At 38.9% G+C, this 25,000-nt stretch overlaps 1 protein-coding gene across 4 annotated transcripts in view; it reads right to left on the reverse strand.

Moving 5' to 3' along the window:
- Positions 1–25,000, reverse strand: part of PAX7 (paired box 7) — a 352,148-nt gene that overhangs the window by 17,579 nt on the left and 309,569 nt on the right. For all 4 annotated transcript variants that reach the window (XM_044063057.1, XM_044063055.1, XM_044063056.1 and 1 more), the window contains exon 8: positions 3,047–3,293. In XM_044063057.1, the coding sequence (XP_043918992.1) occupies positions 3,047–3,293 (247 nt within the window). The remainder of the gene's footprint in view (positions 1–3,046; positions 3,294–25,000) is intronic.

Consider the following 25,000-nt stretch of genomic DNA (forward strand, 5'->3'; position numbering starts at 1 on the left):
TGTTCCACCACAGGATCAGGTTATTATCCTTCTTAAGGTTTTGGTGTACCAGCAGTTTGCAAGAGATTAGTAAGATGAATGGTTCCTCTTTGCACCAAATCTGAAATCCCCTACTTAAATATGAGCTTGTGGAAGATTTTGTGTCTAACTTCCATTGAGATCAGTAGCACACTCTCAGCTGGTTTTCTAGGAAGTAGTAGGCTGAAGGAAGCTAAAAGGTCCATAGCTTCAAATGAATGGCTAGATGCCAGGCTATCATGACCTTCATGAAGATCTAATAACAATTACTTCTCCCCTCTTTGTCAGTACACCATGGCTCTAGTGTTGTCTGTAATTTCTTGGAGAACCCCTAGCTCCCTGTTTGCCTTGAATATTTGTAATTCATCTATTAGAGTTAGTACTTCTTTGAGATCTCTGTGGTTTACTCTCTATTGGTTACTCCACCTTCTCTGAGCTTTCAAGTCTTCTGTATGATCTCGACAAGAAAAGTCAGAGGTATATATGGCCACTCTTTGGGACCCCTGAGAGACCTCAGATGGTCTGACTGGGTTGACTTACACCTGGGTCATCAACCATTTAAACTCTAGGTTGATATTATGCAATATTTGCTGTGAAACAATGGCAAGCCTAATAAATATGGAAATAACTCCACAGTTCCAAGTGGTCACAGTACATGCAATATGCTGGTAAAGAAGGAGTGTCACAATTGTTCTGAAGCTAAGCCTCACTAATTACACAAATATGGGTGCCTTTAAGAAAGAGATAAATCTGAAGCTACAACAGTTTGTTCTTTAAACTATTAGCACTGAGCAGATCAATCCAGGAAATATTCAAATTGAAATTTGCTACATGGGTATGCTCATTAGTTGAACATTACTTAAAAAGGAAGGAAAGGTTATAAATACTATGAAAAGCCATAAGCCAAGTGGTACAGGCCACCTCTAGCAAACCAGGAATAATTTTGGACATCTGGCCAAAGACACTCAGGCAAACACACACTAGATCTCTCATAATGACACAAGTTAATAAGCCAATTATTATAGATAATTATTTTAGCTTTAAATTTAGGCATTATTCCTGAAAATGGAAGAATACTGTTCAATGATAGTGCCCCCCCAGGAGACCTAGTTTTCAAGATTAATTGGATGTCATTGTATCTCCTTTAAGATAGACTGCTGAAGATCATTCACTCCCATAAGAGTAACAGCAAGGTCATACTCATATTTAGGATGGTGAATGGTCTAGCGGGGTAGCCAGGGCTTGTGGTTTACAGCACCATAATCGCTTTGTAACTTCTGTATCCCCAGCATCTTGAATAATAATTTTCCTATATTTCTTACATAAACCTGAATCTTTTTTAACTTCTCTGTCTACTGACCATTAGGCCCCATAACCTATCTAGCCATTCATCCCTTATTGGGACAAGAGCCATTACTGGCCCATTCATTCCCCCAGGAGACAAGAGCTGATCATGAGACCATAACCAAGGCAGAAATCAGGGTGTTCCTCCCATGCCCCAGGAGATCCTAACATCCCCTCAGCAGCTTCTGAGGGATGTTGGCACACTGCCAGAGTTTGAGAGGGTACAGGTTGTTCAATTTTACATGTGACTGCCCTCTGACTTACATTGCTATGTCATGGCACCACATCCGTCTGACCCAAACTCTATGGGCTATTACTATGCACAGCACCCACTTGGTGTTACACATGCAGGGAAATCAATCTGCTTCCCCTCCCCTGGAAAGGGCAAGCTGTATGCCATTCATTCCCATTTTCTCACTCTGGTCCCTCCAGCTCCCTTGCACACTAACTTGCACAAAGGTCAACTGGTTCACAGTTAGGGTTTTATCCCACTGCACCATATAAAACAGGTCATAAAACTGAATCTTAATATAACATCAAAACCTAGAAATAGTCCTTGGTGAAGAACTTCCACTACAAATCACTCCACAATGATCTGATGAAGCACATTATATGTGGGTGAAAAAATAAGAGATTTTTTAAGCAACTTATTGCAAGGTTTGTTTACTACTTTTTAGTCTGAATTTTACATTTACTTGGTATACCTCTAACAATGTTTCACTTAAGGTGACATATAAACTTAAGTAATTAGTAAGCTTGTAGATCCATATGGGATCCAGTGTAAAAGGACAAGTTTCCTAATGAACACTGGGTAGCAGAGTGGTGCAGTGCGTAACATTGATATCTCACAGCAAGAGTGTTTCAGGTTCAATTCTCAGCTGAGGTGCCTTCTTTGAAGAGTCTGCATGGCTCCCTATGTCTTTGTGGGTTTTCTCTGGGTATTCTGGTTTCCTCTTTCCTACCAAAGACATGCAATAGGTGGACTGGTAACTATAAATTGTCTATATATGTGTGTGCATTACTGAAGAGAGACCCTGCAATCTACTTCCATTCCCTACTTGACCACTAAACAGTAAAAGATGGTAGCTGTTCATGAGGTCACTTGGAATCACTTGAGACTTGACAGCATTGGGTGAGTGAGCAATATTTCTCTACTAATTAGTGAACCAGATACGTACATCTCAACCTCTCAGATCTAGCCAAAAATAATGGGGGGACAAAGGTTCAAATTCAGGGACAGATTTTAAAAATTGCTCTTATAAACTTTGAAAGTTGCTAGAATAATATGCTTTGCATTAGCATACATTTTCTGATGGATGTGAAGTTTGATATTCAAATGTTTGTCATCATTTAGCTTCTTAAGTCGTCATTAATTTTCTAGAAAACCACAAATTTTATGAGGAACACACCAAAAATCTGGACATGCTGTTAAAATTTGAGTCATAGAGAGGTACGATCAGATAGTTTAATAGTTATAATTACTGTGTATGTAAATAATATGTGCATGTATTTATTTGTGTATTTGCTTGTTTGCTAACTAGGAAGGTGAAATGGCCCAATGACCATTTTTCACAATGACCTGGGCATTAAAGATGCTATGAAACTTTATACATTTCTGCTATCTATTGGACTTTAAAACATTTTGAAAATTATGGTTAAGAAAACAATTATTAGTGCTACTTACATTGTCCATACTGACTGTATTGGTAGCCAGCAACTGGATCCACACTATAGCCAGTGGTACTGTATGTTGGAGGGCAGTATGACTGAGAGGTCGGCAAGCTGTCCACAGATTTAATGGCATCAGTGCGTTGACTGCAGCTGGCAGAAAGAGAGTTGGAAGTGTCCAGACCAGTATGTAGAGGGGAAATGGAGAATTCTGTTTGGGGCTGTGCAGCAACTGCATTGGGGTTGCTGAGAATACTCATTACCTGGGAAGGAAAAATGTACACATTATTAATAACGTTAATCAAACCTTCTTACCATGACATCTGCATTGTCAAAATAACATTTTTAGGTATCCCTGGACTAATGTGTCCCCTTTAACACCGGATAATGACTACTGCTTGCTGTTTCACCTGTTTTTCAATTTTAAGGTCCTGCTTTGACTTTCAGATTTTTTCTTGGCTTGAAGTTGTTGTTTTTAATCAACTTATAATCGTACACTGACTTAGTGTCACAGCTGCATTAAATAGACATAAATAATGTAACACTGCCAAACAGGTAACATAAATGTATGCAATAAACAATGCCAAGTGTGTGGTTTAGCAGATCTAAGAGGACAGATATACTGACAGGAGGGAATAAAGCAGAGTGCTTCTCTGGTGAATAAAAACACACTAATCCTCATGTTTAAGTGGTGTGTTATACTTTTCAAACAGCTTAAGTAAACATACTAGGCGACAGACAAACAGTTCTATGAGTACAACAGAGCAATGACTCAGTGATTTATAATACAGGAAGCGATTAAGCACTCCAGTGAGGCCTCTTAAAGAGCAGAAAGATGGAATGTGGCAGCTGCTCTTTCTTTGGCTGGTGCAGAGCGAGGGTAGAATAGAAAGGATAGCATTCAGCACAGGCACCCTGATGATGTCCTGAAGGGTGCGGGCATGAGAAAAATGTTTACCCCATGCTGCTGTTAAAACATATTGTGTCAGCACTATAATATGGAGCACACACATCTAGTCCAATAGTCTGGTTTTAAGTAGACAATAGTTCGCCTTAAGTTTTTCAGTAAAACTGCCATGTGATAATGCTACAGTACATCCCAATCTATCTGTTCATGTGTGTTTATTTGTGCAGACATATAGTATATGTATGTGTGTGTGTGTGTTATACATATGTGTATATATAGAGAAAGAGAAAGAGAGAGAAAAAGAGGTTTAGTTTTATTAATTTAAATTATCATAGTTGTACACAGTCACACACACATGCAAGCATGTGGGCACACACACACACACACACACACACACACACACACACACACACACACACACACACACACACACACACACACACACAGACACACACACAAACATATAATGTGTATAAACACCTTTTGCATTACTTTATTAACCGACACAGTCTGTTAATCATTACATTTTTTTTTGTTGTTATGTTTCTGCATCCCTGTCTCTTAGTATGTACTCAATGCAGACAATGGACCATTATAATAGCCCACCCCCGAATCACCTTTACTCTGTGTGTATCCTTCTAAGCACATCATCATAGAAACTGAAAGCAGTTCTTATGGTGGGAAGTTAGACATAAGTGTCTATACAGAAGTAATGATGCTACACCTTTATGTTAGTGGTCAACTTTTCAATAAATGCCAACAGTCCTGGGGTACCTCTGACTGTCTTACTGCATGAATGGCTGCCATGCTGGTTACTTTCAAGATCTGAGGTTCATACCTGGCATCCAGTATGCTTTGTTACGAGCTTAGCAAGAAACCCAGAATATATTATTATTAAAAAAATTAATCTGTTTTAATAGATGCCATAATGATTCAGAACTGGATAAGTAGCTATAGATTAACACAAAACCTTGCTCTGTCTACATAGATGGGCTTTAAGAGGAACTCTTCCCTTAATAATAGAATGACCTCTGTTTCTGTTACTGACAGATTAACAATTAGAATTAAGTCTGATGTTACATATTTTGGTATTATCCTTGACTAAGTAACTCATTTTAATTAACATATTAGAAGTACTAACTTCAAAGTCAAATTGAAGATTTTACAGAGCACATAATTAATCTTGCTTCTCATATACTAGGATTGTTATGTGATTTTCTAACTCCAGAGTCTATGCGATTTGAAATAAGTGCATTCACTACTGTTTTGCACATAACTTCAGACAGTAGAAGACTTTGAAATTAGAATAACTAGGAAGGGGTGTGGAGGTGAAGCTTCCTCGCCCCATTAGCTATTTTATGCAAGTATTTTATTTTCTCTACCATGCTGTTTTAGGTATAATATTTCCCACAAAACGATTGTGATTTGTGTATTTAATAAACTGTTTTCAGTGAATTATTCTTACTGAATGTAGATGAACTCAGAATGTCAGTTTCTAATTTTTAAATGCTTCCATTTTGTGCAAAACTTTATGTGATAATTTGTAACAAGGAAATGGTAGCACATTTCTTTTTCTCAACTACCATCTAACAAAATTGTAAATACAAGTAGGTACCACACAGAATCCATCATAACAGAAGCTAGGTGTGCTAATAGTATGTACTATTACATATGTAGTCTTAAAAAGTTGTTAGATAATATTAGTTTACCACTACTTTGACTGCCTTCCCTTCCACTTAACACAACTGTGAGCCCTTCAGTAACTTGACCTTGCTGTGCTATAATCTATTGTTTCCTGAAATGCTACCTTTACTAAATAAAAATCAATACTGTCTCCACATCTGCAAAGTTTTATCTGATCAGGCAGGTTGGCAAGAGATCAGTTACCTGTCACTCACTGTGACTGACAGCCCCTTTCCTAACCCCCACCAAAACTGTCTCAGAAATCAGTTTCAGGCCAGAAGTGCAACAGCAGAACTGGGAAATACCTCAAACGGCATGTCTGCAGCTTCTTACATTGTTGTTAATTTTTATTTCAATAGCTGCATAAGTGGTTTGTTAGTAGAGTGCCAGTACCAAGGTGCAGAGTCGATAAAGTATGATGGGACAGAGTTAAAGGACACCGCCTCCGGGGATGGCTTCCCTTTTCCTGGGAGATTACTTTTTTGAATTTAATTAATTCTCACTAGTTCTAAGCTGACTGCCCTCAGGCCCTGTGGAAGTGAAACTGGAAGAAAAGACCATGTGTGGCCTTTATGATAAATAAATAGGCTTCAGTAACAAACACACAATTAAGATTGCAATCTTCCACGCACTCTATCAGGGTTCTGAGTCAACTGTCTGTATTGACTGCCTGGAGAAGTGGGACATGAATCTCCTAAGTAGAAAATTACTTTTCCAATGGGGAATTAAAAATATGCTCTTAACAATGCAAAAAAACAAGCTGATAACAAGTAGCAACACATGGAAAAAAATTGCCAGTCCTACATAAGGAGGTGTGTTATTTTGTTATATTATTTTAAAAGCAGAGAGCTTTGTAAATCTGCTCTTATGAGGTAAAAGGCTCACAGAAACTGAAGAAAGCTAACCTACCTGTCTATCAGCAAGGCATCTGTATCTTAAGAAGCAAGACCTCTGTATCCCAAAAAAGGTAATAAGGTTTAATTTATCAGATGATGAACAATTGTTCAGTCCCTTCAGTTGCAAAGCAGCACTGGGTCCATCACTGACAGTGATAAACCAGGTGCATTGTGGTCATAGATAATTACTAGACTAGCTGCCCTTGTACGCTATTTTAAAACTAGATAATTTCCCTTGAAAGGTGAGAATCACACCCTGTTCCTTGTGTCTGTGAGGTAAACATATTAACCATTATGCCAACCACCAACTCTCAGTGATTTGTTTTGAACCCAAACCTATGGGACTGTTCACAGTATTTTACAGTCATCTTTACCAGTGCACCACCACATCAGCTAGCCTTATGTTGTACATTAAAGCAAATGTATGCTCTAGTCTCTTAATGGTGCAGAGAAATTGCATTAAGAGGATGGTGGAGGGAAAAGGCCACTGTCAGCCTACGCCTGTACTTGAACCGCCTCGCTCCCTTTTTTGTTTTCTGTGATAAAGCTTGTCTTGGATGGAGTTTAGTCCATTGTCTTGGCTGGAGTTTAGTCCACCTCTCAAATGTCTGCTCAAGTAGTAGACATGTGCAATGGGTGGGGGTGGGGGGTAAGAGGACTTCATCGGAACTGTATTAACTTCTAGGGATGCCACATGCAATGCCGACAGTTTTAGAGCCAGAAACGGGTACAGTATGGAAAGCTAAAAACAAACACTTCCTGGGACTGTTGTTTCGATATCAAAGTATCCTTTGGGCACTTCCGACAGAAGATTGCATAGGATACTAAGCAGTTGTATGTTTCAGGGTAGCACTAAATAGCAACAGTAATGTCTGGTATTGTGCAGCATGATTTTGAAAGCATAGTTGTTTCTATTCATAAATGATCCCTCTTTCCACCTCTTGCTTATGGATTACCAAGTGGACACTGATTTCAGACTGCTGACCGAGTATGCTATTTTCGTTCTTTGTTGGGAATCAGAGGTTCAGTGGAGACATGCAGTCACAACATCCATGCCATGTCATACACAAGTAGAGCAGACAGGAGGCCTGAGTGTCTCAAAGTTCTTTAGTACAGGTGCTAATTTTGAAAGGGCTGCATTGTGTTAATGGCATGCATAACAATATACATAGCCAGGCTTCACTACATCCCTGGCCAGCAGCACTCCCCTGTTACTGTGATGTCACCCATGGTATCCTTATGACAGCTTAACAGAGAAGGCAGTCATTTTCAGCTATCTTGTCCTCCCCCCCACTCCAAAATGAAATAATCCGCTGATCAAATTAGAATCCCAACCACCCTGACATCTGGCCTTTGATGGTTATGTGTAGTTGTTGACTTCTTATGTACTAAGTGGTAATCAACAGTGTGGTTTATTCTTTAAGTTCCATGTTATTAGTGTTATAGTAAGCAGGAAGTGGACCCCACTTTTCTAAATGCCTGCGTTTTTCAATACTAGCTGCCTGAAAGTACAGAAGGAATTGAAAATATATAATGAATATTCTAATGTTAACTGAGAGATCTTGTTAAACCAACCAAAATGCAATATCTAAACTTCCAAATAGACAGGTTGATGACCTTGGTAAAAAAAGTGCTATGCATTCACTTAAATCTGTGGTCTTCACATAGTATCTCTGAATGTCTTAATCTATATAATATATAGTAACCCAGTAGTGATACTGTGGTCCTTACAATGATTTTTATATTTTAAGATTTCCTGCAGTTAAGACTTGCTTAAGATATACTGCCTTTTAAAGTTGTTTCATTGTTTTAGTTTCTATTATGGGAGTAAAATGCTTGGGTCATAAGCATTTAAATATTTTAAGTGACGAGTGGATGGGAGATCGTAGGTTTACCCCAGGGGTCATCTCTGTGTCACCACTAGACAGAGGCACACTAAACTAATTCTATTATGTAAGGGGGTCTTCACTGTGTCACTACTAGACAGAGGCACAGTATTCTAAATCTATTCTGTACACTTTTGCACCATTACATGGGGTGGCGAAAGCCACATCACTATGGCTAGGCTTATAAATGCACCAGGGCAGATAGCCTAGTACCAAACTATGAAACTTCGGACATGCGTGTTTAAGTTAGGTTTACTTCACTACAACTTTTATTCCCAGTGACTTAATAATTGTGTTGTTTATGTATGTGTGTATGTATTTATTTGTTTGTTTGTTTATTCATTTATTTGTGGGGTCAGCTGCTGAATGACAGCGAACCATTCTCTTTTCTCTTTTGAAAAAGACAGAGAGAGACAGAGAGAAAATAAACACAGCAACAGAGATGATGGATACTGTATTGTAGTACTCCCTCATTTTATTGTATTTTGTCCCAATGTCCCCTCCCTAATAATGTGATTTGCAGTTTGCTTAAAGGGAGCTTTATAGTCTTTCAGATTGCAAGCATTCCTGTGAACAATTTGCATTCTACCTCCCCAAACCTGCCACAGTGGCTGTTTTGATTTGTCTTGGCCTAGTTTCTGGCTCCGGTCAAAGAATGTTCTTATAGGTAGTGCATCCTTTCCTCTCTCTGTCCTTCTCCAGACCTGGTATTCCAGCTGCTGAAGATCCCCCTGCAACCCACCAGCAAACATACTTTAATCAAATCCACAGCACTGGCATCACAGAGGTAAGTTCTGTCTTTGTGTCAGCAGGTCAGTTAGTTGTCCTGTTCTGATCATATGACAGTAATTGTTTATCAGTGGAAGTGCAATTCTTTGGCACAATAGAGTTTTAGAAGGAATATGTCAGAGCAAAAATCTATTTTATACATTGAAGAGACTCTGACATTAATTTAATTGGGGCTGGATAGAATGGCAGCAACTCCCTTCATTTTTTCCAGCATGACAGCTTTGTTGCCAGTTAGCATAGAAAAAAAGAGTGACCTAGTGATTATTCCAGCAATGCTGTACATGCGTACCCTAATGGCTGTGCAGTAGTAAAGGCAGCCTTAATTCTGCTCACCATACACCCACGACCCAACAGAGTGTTTTTCTTTACATTTTTGCAGGGGGGCTGCACCCCTTGCACCTCCCACACCACCTGTAAATTAAATATACCAACTCCAGGATTCCACTAGGTTGAGGAAAATGGAAGTTATGTCCATGGCATGCCCACATCTGCGAGAACTGGCCTGTGGGGTACGCACATGCAGTATCACCATTATTCCATGACTGAAAGTTCTGGATTATGGAAATGGAGTATGACCGGGTGTGGTCAGAATGTACAATCTTGACTAAGTGTTGGTGCTGATAAAACCAATGTCTACTGGTCAATAATTATTTCTGAACTATACTCACTGAATAGGATAATAAGCAGGACACAGGGTTTATGTACAACTCACAGTATTCGGCTACACAATTAGATGACGGATTTGTGCAAGGAACAGGAATGATTTACTCCAGTGGTACTTCCCCTCTATATTTAGACAATATGTGAGATGAGAAAACAATAAAACCTTACATTAAACAGAGGAGAAATTATGACCATTCAGAATATTTATATTTAAACGTAATTACAGAATGATATTCTGGGAATATGACAGTAAGTGCGCAAGTCTGATTTCTCATTCTGGTGCCCAGAAATGATTTCACAAACAAGACTTGAATTTTCTTGGGTACCTGCAATGGTAAGCAATGTTGTGGCGAATCAGTACGGTGGCTCCTAAATGTTTAAATATTTTATCTTTGCAGATATGCTATTGTACTCAAACAGCTCCTTATTTTCATGTGAACATCAATTTTGTGGGCTTTTCATTTTTGCATCAGTTCAGATTACTGTGGATGTTTACCTCTCCATCATAGATACTAAGTTTGATCTTTTGATTACCAGTCAAACTGCAACAGAAATATAAATCCCAGTGTAGGTTTGTATATATAATTTATGTTATATTGCTAAATTAAAATATCACATTGTGTCTTCCCCAAAGTAGTATTTCTAACAAATATTTGACTCTTATAATGTATGGGTGGCACAGTGGTGCAGCGGTTAACGTTGTCACCTCACAGCAAGAGGTTCTCTGGTTCGATTCTCGGCCGGGGTTCCTTCTGTGTGGAGTTTGCATGTTCTCCCTGTGTTCGCGTGGGTTTCCTCTGGGTACTCCGGTTTCCTCCCACATTCCAAAGACATGCATCTGGAGCATTTCTCCCCAGGCCTCTGCTGAAAACAGGCTCTGTGGAACCTAGTCGGACTTTCCCGGTCAACAAATGTTAAATAAATAATGTTGAGCTTCTTAAAACCTAAAGGTCAGTTAATGCACTGTTAGATATATGACTTCTAAGCTCTTAAATGCTGATTCTTTTCTAGAAACAGAATTTTTCTTTAAGGTCAAGGATGTGCAGTGGTTCAGTACATTATAAATAATACTTCCTGGCAGAAAGTTTATAAAATAACATCTGTTTCATGAAGTGAAGTTATGGTAAGATGTATTTGCAAACAAAATAGACATTGAGAAGTACAGTAGTGTGTTTCCATACCTGCTTCAAAACAAAATACATGATCTGCCTGACATCACAACAGGCATTACATCCAAACCAAGTAGCAGATTAGTTACAGCCAGCTCAGGGAATACATAATGATACTGCCTTGATGGAAGCCCAGCTGACCAAGGTTTGAGTGGCACATCCAAGTAATAGAGGTATTCGATATAGGTTGGCTAGGGCCTGACTGGCTGATGTCATCTCACCCATACAAGAGGAAAAGTGGTGTCAAAACCACTGTCCAGCTGCTGTGTGGCAGAGAGTGGGAGGAGCATCAGTACAGAGTGGCTGAAGACAGGTGATATGGTCTGCCATGCAGTGCTAAACCAATGTAACTGGCCACAGCATGTGGCAGGGCTCACCAAATGGCAAACACTGTAGGCTGTGCTTTGGCCAAACATCTCTCTCAACTCAGGGAAGAAATATAAGGTGCAAAATAACTCTAATCCATTGGGATTAATGCCAAAAAAATAAGTATCACCTCTTCTATGACTTCAGTGTCACTAGGATTGGGGAATGAGAAGGAAAGAGGTCACCAAGGCAGAAAATGTATTTATGATCTTGGCTCTGTTATGCATAAGACGTATGCCGTGTAGACCAGGCAATGTCCTCTATTTAAAGAAGTAAAATACAATATCTGAGCCTTTTTCCACACCAAAGCCACATGTATAGATTGGATCGGCTCCTGCATACAAAGTGCTACTTAAATTCTATTATAAACACAAGGACTGACATTCATATTTTTGAAAGAAAATTTTATTTGCATTCCTGTGGGCAGCCAGGAGACACTGTCACAGCTCACTGACCTGTGTTTCTAAATGATTTTCATTAAGCTGCAAAAGTCTATCCTTTTCATTCACTCTTTTTTCTTACAATTCACAGCTCATCTATTCTCTTCTCAGTTACTGTTGCAGCCCCCTGCAGACACTGGTAATGGAGTGCACAACCCAACTTATTGCTTCCAAACAAGATTTCCTAAGCCCTTTTCCACTCACCAACTTTTGGCTTTAGAAACGTGAGAGAGAGAAGAGAATCTCAAACATGCTTGAGTTTTCTGTGTAGCCTGAGGTAGTATGGCCAGCTGAGCTGACAAATCTCTGTATCAAGCCCAGAGAAGTGATTGTCCTTTACTCTGCTTCATTCTGTCACTTTCTGTCTGATCAGTCAGACTCCGTAATCATTTAACGTCCAGATTCACTATACTGTAAGACTTATCATTATTAAAAAAAAAAAAAAAACAGAGCCTGAACTATTTGTCTTTTTGTTTGAAAAGGTCATCCAAGCTCAATTTATGAAAGAGAACTGGAGGTAGTCAACTCATTAGAGCTCATGATGTTGAAAAAGAAAAACTCAAGTGGCTTTTTCTACCGTCTTCTGAATGAGATTGTGATTACAGTAAAATGTGAATACATCAGGCAGCTGACAGGTATTGTATGTGTCAAATCCTTCTACTTTAGCTCAGTCTGTGCTCAAGTTATAGGAATTTAGTTGATTAAAATACAGGTAGGAGGTATATCCTCATTATGTCTCACCTATGCTAGTAAAATCAGCTATAATTCAGCCGCACTACTTATAATTTTTTTTTGTAGAACTTAGCACAGCATCAATAAATGAAAAACACTTCTATATTGAAAATTAGTACAAAAGAAAGAAATGTCCATAGGATCAACCTTAACTGTATAGAAAGGTGAGCTTATTATTTACTCATTTTACTTGTAAGCCAAAGCTCTTCAAGTATCTCAAAGGTTCTACAACCTTACAGCAAAGGTTAATTATTGTGGACCCAACATATTTTCAAATCTTGAATTAATTTCGTGTATACCCTAAGAAAGGTGCTGTTTGCATAATCTTGGCAGTTAGAAGAATCTGATATCTTAGTAGTTTACAGGTGTAACAGCAAAGCTCAAGGCAGGGTGTGAGTCTGTGTGAATCAGGTAGGATATGAAAAACAGAGCTTCACCTTGTAGTCCTGGGTTTACACTTGATACACTGACTCTGCTTAAGTCCTTCCTTCAGACAAGTACTCCCACAAAATGTCTTTCGTCTTTTTCCGGTTAGGGGTCACCACAGCAGATCACTGCTCCGCAGATTGATTGGGAGCGATGTTTTTATAGTGTTGAGTTGCCAGCCCGGCGCCCAACCTTCACAGAAGGCACACACATACACACACGCACCTACCTGCATGTCCTTAAAACTCACTTGACCACAGGGAGGGCATGCAGACTCCACACAGAAGGTGCTCCAGTTGAGAATCGGATCGGAATAGCTCTTGCTGTGAGGTGACAACACTAACTGCTGCACCACCGCAGCCACTGAAGCTCAAAAAACAAATACTTATGACTAATGAAATTATTTGATTAGAAATTAATAAAATACATAAATAAATTTCAGATGACCTAAGCTAGCCCATTTGGGCTTGAAGGACAATTGCAAAGCTTGTGTTGGTGTTTCCAGAGAGGCAGAAGATAGCTCTCTACTCTGTACACATGCACATTGGTGGCCTAAAACTTCTGGCGGGTAGCAAACATGTTAGGATGAGGCCATGTAAAGGAACAGCATCCAAAAGAACCTGGATGTTAAATTCTGTACCTCTAGCTTCATACTTCATGAGTCTAAACCTTCTCAACTCACAAGTAAGGAATGCTAAGTCGTCATTTAAACCTGGCCCCTGTGCCTCAAACATCAGTAGATAAAGAGTGACATCACTGACTGTAGTCTGCTTAAAGGGTCTACATTAGAAATATTCTAGGTGTGGAATTTGCCAGTCTAGGTATGTATGATCTTAACTTTATACATGTGATAAGTAACCAGAGTTTTCAGGATATTCAGGAAAGGAAGGCATATTCCTTATGGGATAGCTAGATTTTGACACAATTAATGGGCAGTTTTAACTGTCTGTCTGTGTGAGTGTGTGTGTGTGTGTGTGTGTGTGTGTGTGTGTGTGTGTGTGTGTGTGTGTGTGTGTGTGTGTGTACACACACACACACACACACATATATAGATCATATAATTTTATAGATACACACACACACACACACACACACACACACACACACACACACACACACATAGAAAAAGAGACCTTTTTCAGATTTTTCAGAAACCTCAAAACTCAGGTAGATGGGTGGACATCTAAATACAAAGGCACTGACAGATAAGGTCACCAGATTCTCTGATGAATGGAGATTTTATTTTTTTATAGCTAAATAGTAACTGAAAATAAAGGGATTGAAGTGGTTCATACTTCAGATCCAGTTTACACCATGAAAGCAATAGCACAACAGCAGTATTCAGAAATTAAACTTTTTGTTTATTTGCGGTATTAAAAAGGAAGACTTTAACACATTTATAGTGTGTTAATGATAATAGAGTAAATGAACCATAATCTGTCAAACCACTGTGAAAAAGAAAAAGGTTAATATAACTGCAATTAACAATGAATTAATTGTGTTTAATGCTCTTATTAAATAATTAATGTACAGTGCACATAATACTTTTATTATACAAAAGTTTTAATTATGTGTCTTTCCCGAGGAGTCGCTGACTCTAACTTGAAAGTTTTCTACACTTGCATCATTTCAATAAATTGCTTGCTGGGTTTGAAATTTTAAATTGTTTCTTTTATTAATGATCACATATGATACAGTATTGCAAGTTAAGGTAAACTTTTTTTTTTTTTTGTAAAAGGAACCTGGTAAAAAAAATACTTCAATTTATATGCACATGGTGGGACAGTCTTGCAAAACTTTATTTTGGGATCTAAATCTCATAAATTCCATGATCAGTCTTACAGGTGTACTATGCACCAATACAGATCTGTTGCAGCAAGAATAAATAAATAAATAAACTCTGGAACACCTACAAGCAATTTCTGTAACATAAACTAAAGGATCAGTGTCAGTTTTTTTGGCAAAATAAAACTATAAGGAACCTGTGACTGCAGAGGAGGCAGCATATATTGTACCCAATTATCTCTTTAAATCTGGAAGGCAAAGACGCTACCACAGCATGAGTTATTACAGACTAGCAAATATAAAGCAAACCATTTTTAAAAAGGACATGACCACTTAAAATAATGAATGCATAAATGTAATTAATGCATTTTCACGCTTCCTATAGCCATTTGTAATTAATGTTTCTGGCCAGACGCTGCACCATGCATAGTAAGCTCCCCACCCTACACTATGAGTGACAGAGAGCAGATGACAGGAATGATTTGTTAGCTGTCCTGAGTGTCAGGTGTCTAATTGGCTGTGGTGTGCTAATTGAAAGTAAAAATGGCTTAGTGTTCAAGACGGTTGTTGAAGTGAGCAGCTAGCCCGCCAAGGTTTGTGAGTGTGTGTTGTGGGGTGGGTGCAGAGAGACCATTAATTGTTGCTGCTTAGAAAGCAGATTGGCTGTGACAGGAAATGGGCACAGTAAGGGAGGTGGACAGCAGAGTCTGATTAATATCCACTGAAACAAGCTGTCACATCTCACAAAGCGTTAAAAATAAATAACAACACTGGTAAAATCGATCTGGCATCTGAACCTATTACTTCCTGCCTTTTTGCAACACAAGGCACACCTGCAAAAAGAAGGGTTGAGTGTACTGAAATAGGAGCGTCAGAAGTACTTAAAGCTGATACAGTTTTATCACAATTACAAAAACAAGCTTACATCATGGAGGCAGGTCTTCCAACAGATTAAGCAGCCAGCATGATTTCACTGAAGAATTCACACATTTTCATCAATGTTAAGACAAATATAATATTTTTTCTTCCTTCCTATCTACCTATCTTCCTTCTTTCATTTCTTCATGCCCCCCCTTTTCTCCATTTATTTTTCTTTCAAGCTTTTCTTTCTATATTCTCTATTCTTTTATTTCTCTCTTCATTATCTCTGTATGTGTAAGACCAGGTTTCCCAAACTGAATTCTAGTACAAAATGATTAGCGTGTTCCAGCGTAATGCAGCACTGTAACTTCACATAGTCCCAGTATCGAATTACTCCCAGCCTACCATATTACAGCTCCAAAAGCTTTCATCCTTCATGACCACAACTCTGGCACAACAGGTCAGACTGCTGCAGCAGCAGTAAGCCTAGCTTGTCACAGAACAACAGGCCTAGTGCATTTCCGGCCTGACAAAACACAAATCAGAAAATGTAATCCCAACATGCCAAAGTGCAAACATAATTTTGTACTCCCAGCCTGCTCCAGTTCAGCTGTCAAAGTGTACTCCCATCCTAACAAAGCATAGCTCCAAACTGCAATACTAGCCTATCACTATCCAGAAGTCATAGCGTTCTCTCATTCTGAAAAAGTACAGCCGCAAACTGTACTCATAGCCTACCACTATCCAGCTGTCATAGTGTATTCCCATCCACTATCCAGATGTTGTAGTGTACTCCCATCCACTATCCAGCTGTCATAGTGTACTCCCATCCACTATCCAGATGTTGTAGTGTACTCCCATCCACTATCCAGCTGTCATAGTGTACTCCCATCCAGTATCCAGATGTTGTAGTGTACTCCCATCAACTGTCCAGATGTTGCAATGTACTCCCATCCACTATGCAATCCTGACATTACCATCCACCTTCTACTAGTATAACTTTAATTATGCATTCCTCTTCCCCCAGTACAGCTTTGATAATGTATTTAGTTCTAGCTTGATACAGTACAACTCCAGCAGTGTGGTCGTTGTATGTCATAATCGTATCTGCACCAGTGTCTGAGTTTATCCATGAAGAACTTATGCAGTGTCCAAACAGCCTATCTCAGGCACAGTTACAGCATTGTTTCCCCAGAATGCTTTACTCACAGCTCCATAGGTTATCTGTAGAATGCCCAAAGTTGTGACTCTTAACTCACTCAGAATTGTCCAAGTACTGTTCTCTAGACTTGCCCCAACCACTGCCCTAGCAATATGGTCCCTTTCTTACCTATTATCTGTGCTAGCAATCCCCAGCTAGTTTGCCAAGTTTCACTTCTTCTTCTGCCTCCTTTGCTATTCTGTAGCTAGAGTGGTGCCTCTTCCCTAAAGTCACAAGTACATTATTGCCCTCCTTCCCAGAAAATTTATAACAGAGTGATACAGTGTTTCCCATATTCTAAATCCAGTATTTTGAGCCCAGGCTGAATCAGCTGAAATAATGACATTAGTTTTCCTACTGAAAGTATCATCAGTAGTCTGTCTTCCTAGTCTGGACACCATCAGTGACAACCTAGCCATGGTCACATTTTGAGCAGTGACTACCCCCTCAGTCCCAGTATCAACCAATCTAGCCCAATATGGCCTAATTTCTCACACCAGCCGACTCCAAAACAACTCCAGCATCACCCGTCTAGACTTTCACATTGTCTGCTAGCCTGATTTACCATAGTAGGAGATACCACCCCAGCCTGTTCCAGATCCCCACCTGCAGTACTCTGTCATAGGTTCATAGGTTCATAAGTTGGTACTAGGCTATCTGCCCTAGGGCCTATACAAGCCTAGCCATAACAATTCCCTGGCTATTTATTTCCACACTATTTACTTCCTGGACCCCTGTCTAGCAGGGCAACTGACGTGATCCCCGGGGTGAATACTAAAAGTTTACTAACAACTTCAACTAGGGGCAGTTAATGTATTATTTTGTACTTATAACATTTTAAAAAGTTCCTAGCACTAAATGTGTGATAGACCCTTTGAATGTGGAACTTCACTTTTTAAGACTCAAAATGTGGAATGTCCCACATAATATAGTTGTTGCTGTTGTTGTGTCTTTCGGCTTATCCCGGTTAGGGTTCACCACAGCAGAACTCCGGTATGCTAATGTTTGGTAGTGGCTTTTTACGTGCCGAGTTACTAGCCCTGATGCACAACCTTCAACGAAGGTACGCCCATACATGCATGCCTCCACACAGAAGACGCTCTAGCTGAGAATTGAACGCAATGTCTTGCTGTGAGGCGACAATGCTAGTGCACTTGAGAATTATGCTCACTCCTCCAATCACAATTCTCTGCTACAAAAAAGGATGGCTCCTCGCACTGAAAAACTGAGAGAAGTTTTCCAAAATGGCATTGCCTCCAGTATAAACCATTACCCCCACTAGCTGCCCTGAAACCATTGCTTGCAACTACATGCCTTGCTCTCAATCTGCCACCTGTCTGTCAGCCTAAACCAGTCCTAAGAGCAGGAGTGCCCACTGGGGGAGTTGCCCCAGGCATACCGACAAGTAAAACAAGTTACAGTGCATACACAAAAGTGTGTGCTTGCACTCATGCATGTCTGTGTGTTAGTGTGTGTGTGTGTGTGTGTGTGTGTGTGTGTGTGTGTGTGTGTGTGTGTGTGTGTGTGTGTGTGTGTGTGTGTGTGTGTGTGTGTGTGCATGTGTGTGTCAGGGTTACAGCTATGAGAACAGAAGCTTGCCTTAGATTCAGCTAGACAATGCTAGATCTGTTAATGTGCTCTGTTCAGTACCCCTGTATGCCAGAATGTAACGTGAGGTTAAGGATGTAAGCTCTAGCTCCTGCGATACAGGGCTAGAGTCCCTTACATCTCATTTGTCCCCAGTGTGACCTTGGGTAATTCACTTAACCACACATTTCTCCTGGGTCACCCCTAAAAAGGAACTGTGCATCCAGAGGCTCTACTTTTTTAAGAAACAGGATTATTATTATTATTATTATTATTATTATTATTATTATTATAATGTTCTAGGCTACTATAAGCTAACAAGCATTTCACTACATTCTTTACTGTGTCAACAGTAGCACCATATTTGATAGTATGAGCACCTGTCCCTTTTTTCTGGGAAGTTGTGTCATGACAAGAGAAAAAGAAAGAAGAAAAATGTCCTGATATTTTAGAAGAAGTACTTTCTATACTTCCTTTAAATGTTACAAAAGAATATGATTCTACATCTGAAGCTCACAGGATGACATGAAACAACATAGAAAACTGGAATCCTGCACCAGTGAATGTTTATTTTGGTAATGAGATGGTAAACCTAGCTATGAGATGTTGATGATCTTTATTCTGGCACCAGGATTTGACTGCCTTGGTCACTACTTGCACAGGGAATTCACGTGAGTCAGAGAAAGTAATATAGTTCCAAGTTAGCACTTGAACAGAAACAGTTGTGCTTAGTGTATCTTGCTTGGTTAATCTTTAAAAAAAAAAATAACAAAATAATAAACATTCAGAAAAATAAATAAGTAAACAAACATTAACATTAACATTAGAGAAAAACTGAGTCTAGGTAATACCAAAGTAATTTTAGCAACAGGAATTTAAATGTTTGACATACTACAGCTGAAAGTCACAATGTAATATAAAATTCTTCACACCATTTGGTGATGACAGTGTTGGTGAAAGAAGGTTTAATTTTCCTCTCCATATTGAAGTGTGAACTGGAATAAAACAAGTATAGTATCTACAAAAAATCTAGAATCTTTTTGTGATCATATTCTCTGTTGGTACCCCTTAAGAACCCATTTAGCTAATCCCAAAGTTCTTGCATCTAGCCTATACTTGTAAGATAAATGATAACCTAGTTTTGTTCATTTATAGAACTGAGTAGTCACAACATAAGGTTAATGCAATATATTGCCCTTTAATTTATACTGGTGCAATGGCAAGGAATTTATTCTGTTATGATAGCAGAGCATCGGTTGCAGCAGGACCCATCTGTCAACAGTGACACCCAACTCGTCACATTCCAAGATCAAATTAAATTCCAAATTTTTTAAAATGACTTTAGAAGAACAGTGTTACAAATGCCTGCTACAGTTTCATAGAAGAAAAAACAGAAAGAAAGGCAGGGAAGGCCTCAGAGTGATAACAGCGGGGAAGAGTCTGCGTGAGAAATGTCAGGGCAAATTGTTCTTGACAGTGTTAATATCTGCACCTCATAGCGATAATTACATGTAAATAAATAGAGAAATGGTTCTCAGCTGGAGTCTCAACCCAGACTGCAGATGCTGCTACTGGGCAGATGGGGAATTAATTCACTGAAATATTTTCATTATTAGCAGACTTGTGCAGAGGTGTTGAAGGTGGGAGATGGAACTGAGTGAAGGAAAAGCATTTCTTTCTCAGTGCTGTTTCAACTGTCATTTCCAGACTAATTCAAAAGTGTTAACACCAATGTGCCTATATCAGCAGATTTGTTACTTATGGTCAAAAGGCTGAAAGTTCAATCACCACAACAGAAAACTTGAATGTATGCCCCCAAGCAACAATTCTGTAGGGATACAGACTCACCTGGGGTGTTAGCCCTTGAAGTAAATCATTCAACACAAAGTCCTTATTGCTTTTGATGGTTTCCCATTTGGAAGTAAAATTTTGAGTAAGACTGTAAATTATACTACTTGCATTTTGATGAGTATATCATCTTTCAGTAAGGAAGGCCTTTTGGCTGCCTGTGGTTATTGGAGGAATGCTGTTCAGCAGGCTATCTCTAGTAAATTTTAACACAGTAAATATGTCATAACTTAGATTTACAAACCAGGTTATGATTCAGCAAGACTATAAAATAAATTACTTTGAACTAAGTTGGATTGTATGATTTATTTTCTTAATGTTTTATTAATTCTTTTCCATGTACATAACCGTCTTTCATGCATTCATGCCCACTTGCATTATCACATTTAAATCTGTTTCAGTTTATTTGCATTTCATTTTGATGATCAGGTAATCAGAATCCCACAGAGAATCAGATGAACCATTAGAAAGAGTAGACTCAGAACATAGACATAACAGAATACAAGTCAGTATACAGTTCCCACAACTGCATGCAAGTAATGCATCACTTGCATCTCTCAAGTTACAACTCAATGAAGACATGGGTTCATAGGTTCATAGGTGTATACAAGGCTAGCGACCACTATGGCATATATAAGCCTACCTGTGTGACCCAAATGTGACCAACAACATTGATTTATAGGTTCATAGGTGTATACTAATTATATACATATCTATATATAACTGGATGAAAACATCAGGTCAGACTTTAAACTTGACAAGACTTTTTTTTTAAAGTATTATTTGCCTCTCCGCACTCCTATCTAAACAGCAAGCTTTCCAACACTCCTAAATTTACATATACCAACTATGGTCACACAACTATGGAGAAAAGAGAAGATCATAAGAAAAAAAGGAAAACACTTCTGTCACACACATAGGAACCACACTAGCAATAATTTCCTATCAAAAACAGTAGTAGAAGAGTTTCTCATCTGGTAGCTGAGCTGATCCATATGGAACCTCCTCATAAGCACGGATCGAATGCCTTCTGTTGACACTGGGGTACACATTCCAAGCTTACAAATACCAGAACCATGCACTGATAGATGTTCTCTTACATATCAGCTTTACACCACTGCATGGCAGACATTGCAATGGAGAAATGGGTAGGGAATATAAATGAAATTTCCAATTACTATGAGTATAATGCTGCACTAGGATGCCTCAGTCTCATCTCAGGCAATAGCCTACAGAATTGTTGCTTGGGGGCATAAATTCAAGTTTTCTGTTGTGGTGATTGAACTTTCAGCCTTTTGACCATAAGTAACAAATCTGCTGATATAGGCACATTGGTGTTAACACTTTTGAATTAGTCTGGATTAGACCCTGGGGGGTGGTCAGGAGTGAATCATGCCATCCAAGATCAAGGATAGATGCTAATGTCAGCTGATGGCCTGCTCCACAGGGGTAAAAAGCTGTATTTAAATAAATAAATAACATAAGACATCATATAACCGCATCTTTCCTGTTCTGCAAATGCCATTTAACAAGAACTTAAGGTCTCTACTTCCTGATTTCCTATACCACTTATGTAGGTGCTGTTTCTGGACTATATTTCTAGATAAAGTTTTCTCTAAATGGACAGTGTTTCCTCCTATAGTCAACAAAAGGCAGACAACATTAAATTTCATTAAAAAATACAGCAGTCTCTAACCAAAATGTTAACTGTTATTGTTAGAAACAACAGCCAAAACAGTATAAAAATTAAAGCCAGCCATAAAACATTAACTGATAAATGCGCTGAGCAAGAAAATTCAGTATCAAAACAGACTGCAGTACAGAAAAAAAGTCTTTTGGGGTTTGTAAAGCTATTGGAGGACCAAGGATGAGCCAAGGTAAGAAAACTGCAGAAAAAAAAAGGCAAAATGCACATGGAGAAGCTACTGTTTTGTAACAAACATCTGTGTAAGCAGTTATCATACTGGAACATGGAGTCACATGACCCAACATATGTATACACTAGATGTCTTCTTGCAATGTGTGCTACTCTAAAGTTATATCACCGGATTCGACACTTTGGTAAATAGCATATGTCTTTATTGAAGAGAAACATTTGATGCCTGTTTTCAGCTGTGCAATTTGTGTAAGAAAACACTAAAACAATGACCATGTTTTTAGACTGGCTTAAAAACCTATAGTACTGCATGTTTATGGGGTTTGCAAGGAATCCAATTTGCAGCATGGAAATCATTGCTATATAGCCCAGATCTTCTAAAGTCCAAGCCATATAATCACTTCACAAATGAGTAACATTTTTGCTCTGAAGGTGTAAGTATGATTTCTCCTACCTATTATGCCTCATGCATAGTGAGGACAATTACTTCCTACCACCTCCATTATTTTCATGTTTCAAATGATGTCAAAAGTTATAATAAACCTGTTTTTCTATTCTCTCTCTCTCTGTTGCAATGCTTCTGATCATACTCAAAATATAAGAACTAGTGCAGTTCTACTTCCCCCTTGTTAACATGCCCTCAGTCATATTGGAAAATACAATACACTCTCCCATCTTCATTCATTTTCACATCACCAGCTGTGTTGTAGATGGTAAAAGCATCCCCCTCCTACCCTGTTGTCATGTTCACAGCTATGCTTTAAATAATCTAACTCCCCCATTATTAGCAAATCTCCATTAGGAAATGCACTTTGATTTTAAACTGTTCTTAATCGTTCATTTTTGTCAGTTACAACCTTAAATAATGGTTGGGGGTTGGTATAATGGTTAAGGTTTTTAATCTTACAGACATGAGACAGAGGGTTTAATTCTCACATTTGAAAGGGAAATTGGCTAGGCTTAAAATGGTCTACAAGGGCAGCTAGCCTAGTACTTAACCTATGAACCTATGAAAAGAGCAACTTCTAAAACAGATGTGATTTGCATCCATCTTCTGTATTGATGGAGTAGCAGAGGCTTGATAATCTATGTAAAAGAAGTGTTAAATAGTGTTACTGTGGCAGTGTGGGAATTCTAGAACAATCTTCAAGACAGAGGTGGGTGACAGGTGTCATCCCAAGTGACAGCTTCTAACAATTTGTCACAGGTCATGCATACCAGATATTTTCTATGCTTTTGCATTAGCTAGATGCACGCAGTATACACATTTATGTACAACATTTATATTGCACATATCTAGCCCTGTGCTTAGTATTAGTTACCAAAATACATTTTTTGTATATCATTAGCAAAGAGGTAATCTGGGCTTCCCTACCACTGGACAAATTTCAGGGAGATATGGTTGTAACTCGCTGACCCATTTCTTTGAGCTGTAACTCCCTGAGTGCTGATTCCCATTATAAATCATTGAATGCTTATTCTCATAGATAAGTCATTTCCAGAGCTGTTTCTATTACAGCATCAGCAGAGATTCACTGATTCTATTTTTTCCAAAGCTGTGAAACCATGGGGTTAGTATATATAAGTGAAGGGGTGAGTGTGGGTGTTCCCCCCTTCTAAATATACTTTTCTTGTTTTCTATATCCAGATGAAGCTACACCTGATTGTATTTATCCAGTTCCTGCTTCATCTGGCAGTAACTAAGTAGAACTATGCTGTTCAACTTATAAGCAAAGACATAGCATTTAAGTCCAGAGAGGTCGTCATACCACTGTACTCAGCCCTCATCAGACCCATCATAGAATATAATGCCCCCTTCAGTATGTACCTGATCAGGCACATGCAGCAACTTGATCATCCACAAAAGTTCCTTAAAAAAAGAATACAGGGAGTAAACACATTGTCCTATGCTGATCACCCAAAAGCCATGTCTCTTTATTTGGTATCATACAGATTTCTGAGGGGTGATCTTTGCCTGGCACACAATGCATCCCTGGACCCTGTTTGATGAGCGTTTTGTGCATCCACAAAACAAACAGCATCAGAACTACTAGATTAAAAGACCTAAATTTTGCTGGAAACATACATAGGACATGCTGGTGAAACAGATATGTTTCTCAGAGAACAGGCTCCCCATCCATGTGAATCAGGGTTCCTCCTTATCCCCATTTAAGTGTAACTTGTACCAATGGATGGGTAATTGGAAATTCACCCCAGTCTGGCATCTATGTCTCTGATGGACAGAGGCACTCAGTAAATCACCGCCTATATAAATAAAAATTGTGGTTCACATTTAGGTTGCACAGCTGAGCTTATAAGGTCCCTGGCTGTTGTTAGCCTAGTGTACACCTATGAACCTATGAAGTATAATTTACATAGCACTCTGAAGAGTGTTACACTGCTACAAACTAGTGTAGGGGAGAGGAGTGTGCCCTTCAGATGTAGCCAGCCATTTTAATTGTTGCTTGATATGCAAGCTTGTTAGGTACTAACTGGAATGCTCCTAAACCTCCTCACATGATCACACATATATGTCAGTGTAGTTACATTTCATTTGTTCAGACATTCAAAATATCAAACATTCTTTTGCCGGGTTGAGACTGAATTCTGTGTGTGCAAGATCGCATTACAGCAGGGAGCAGGAACTTACCCTTCCTCTGCTGTTGTATGATCTTAGAGTTGGTATGCATAATTACCAAGAAGGGGGCTTTCCCCCCTGCAAAAAATTTTTTTTTTTAAATTTTTTTTTATATTTTTTCAATCTTTTTAGACAACCATATTTCACATACATCATACCCCTGCTATTTATAAATGCCATCTCAGAGATTGCTACATCTTAGTATTGTCTGGATACA

This window comes from Protopterus annectens, chromosome 2.part1 (genome assembly GCF_019279795.1).
Source record: "Protopterus annectens isolate FY-2018-M chromosome 2.part1, PAN1.0, whole genome shotgun sequence".
Lineage (NCBI taxonomy): Eukaryota > Metazoa > Chordata > Ceratodontiformes > Protopteridae > Protopterus > Protopterus annectens.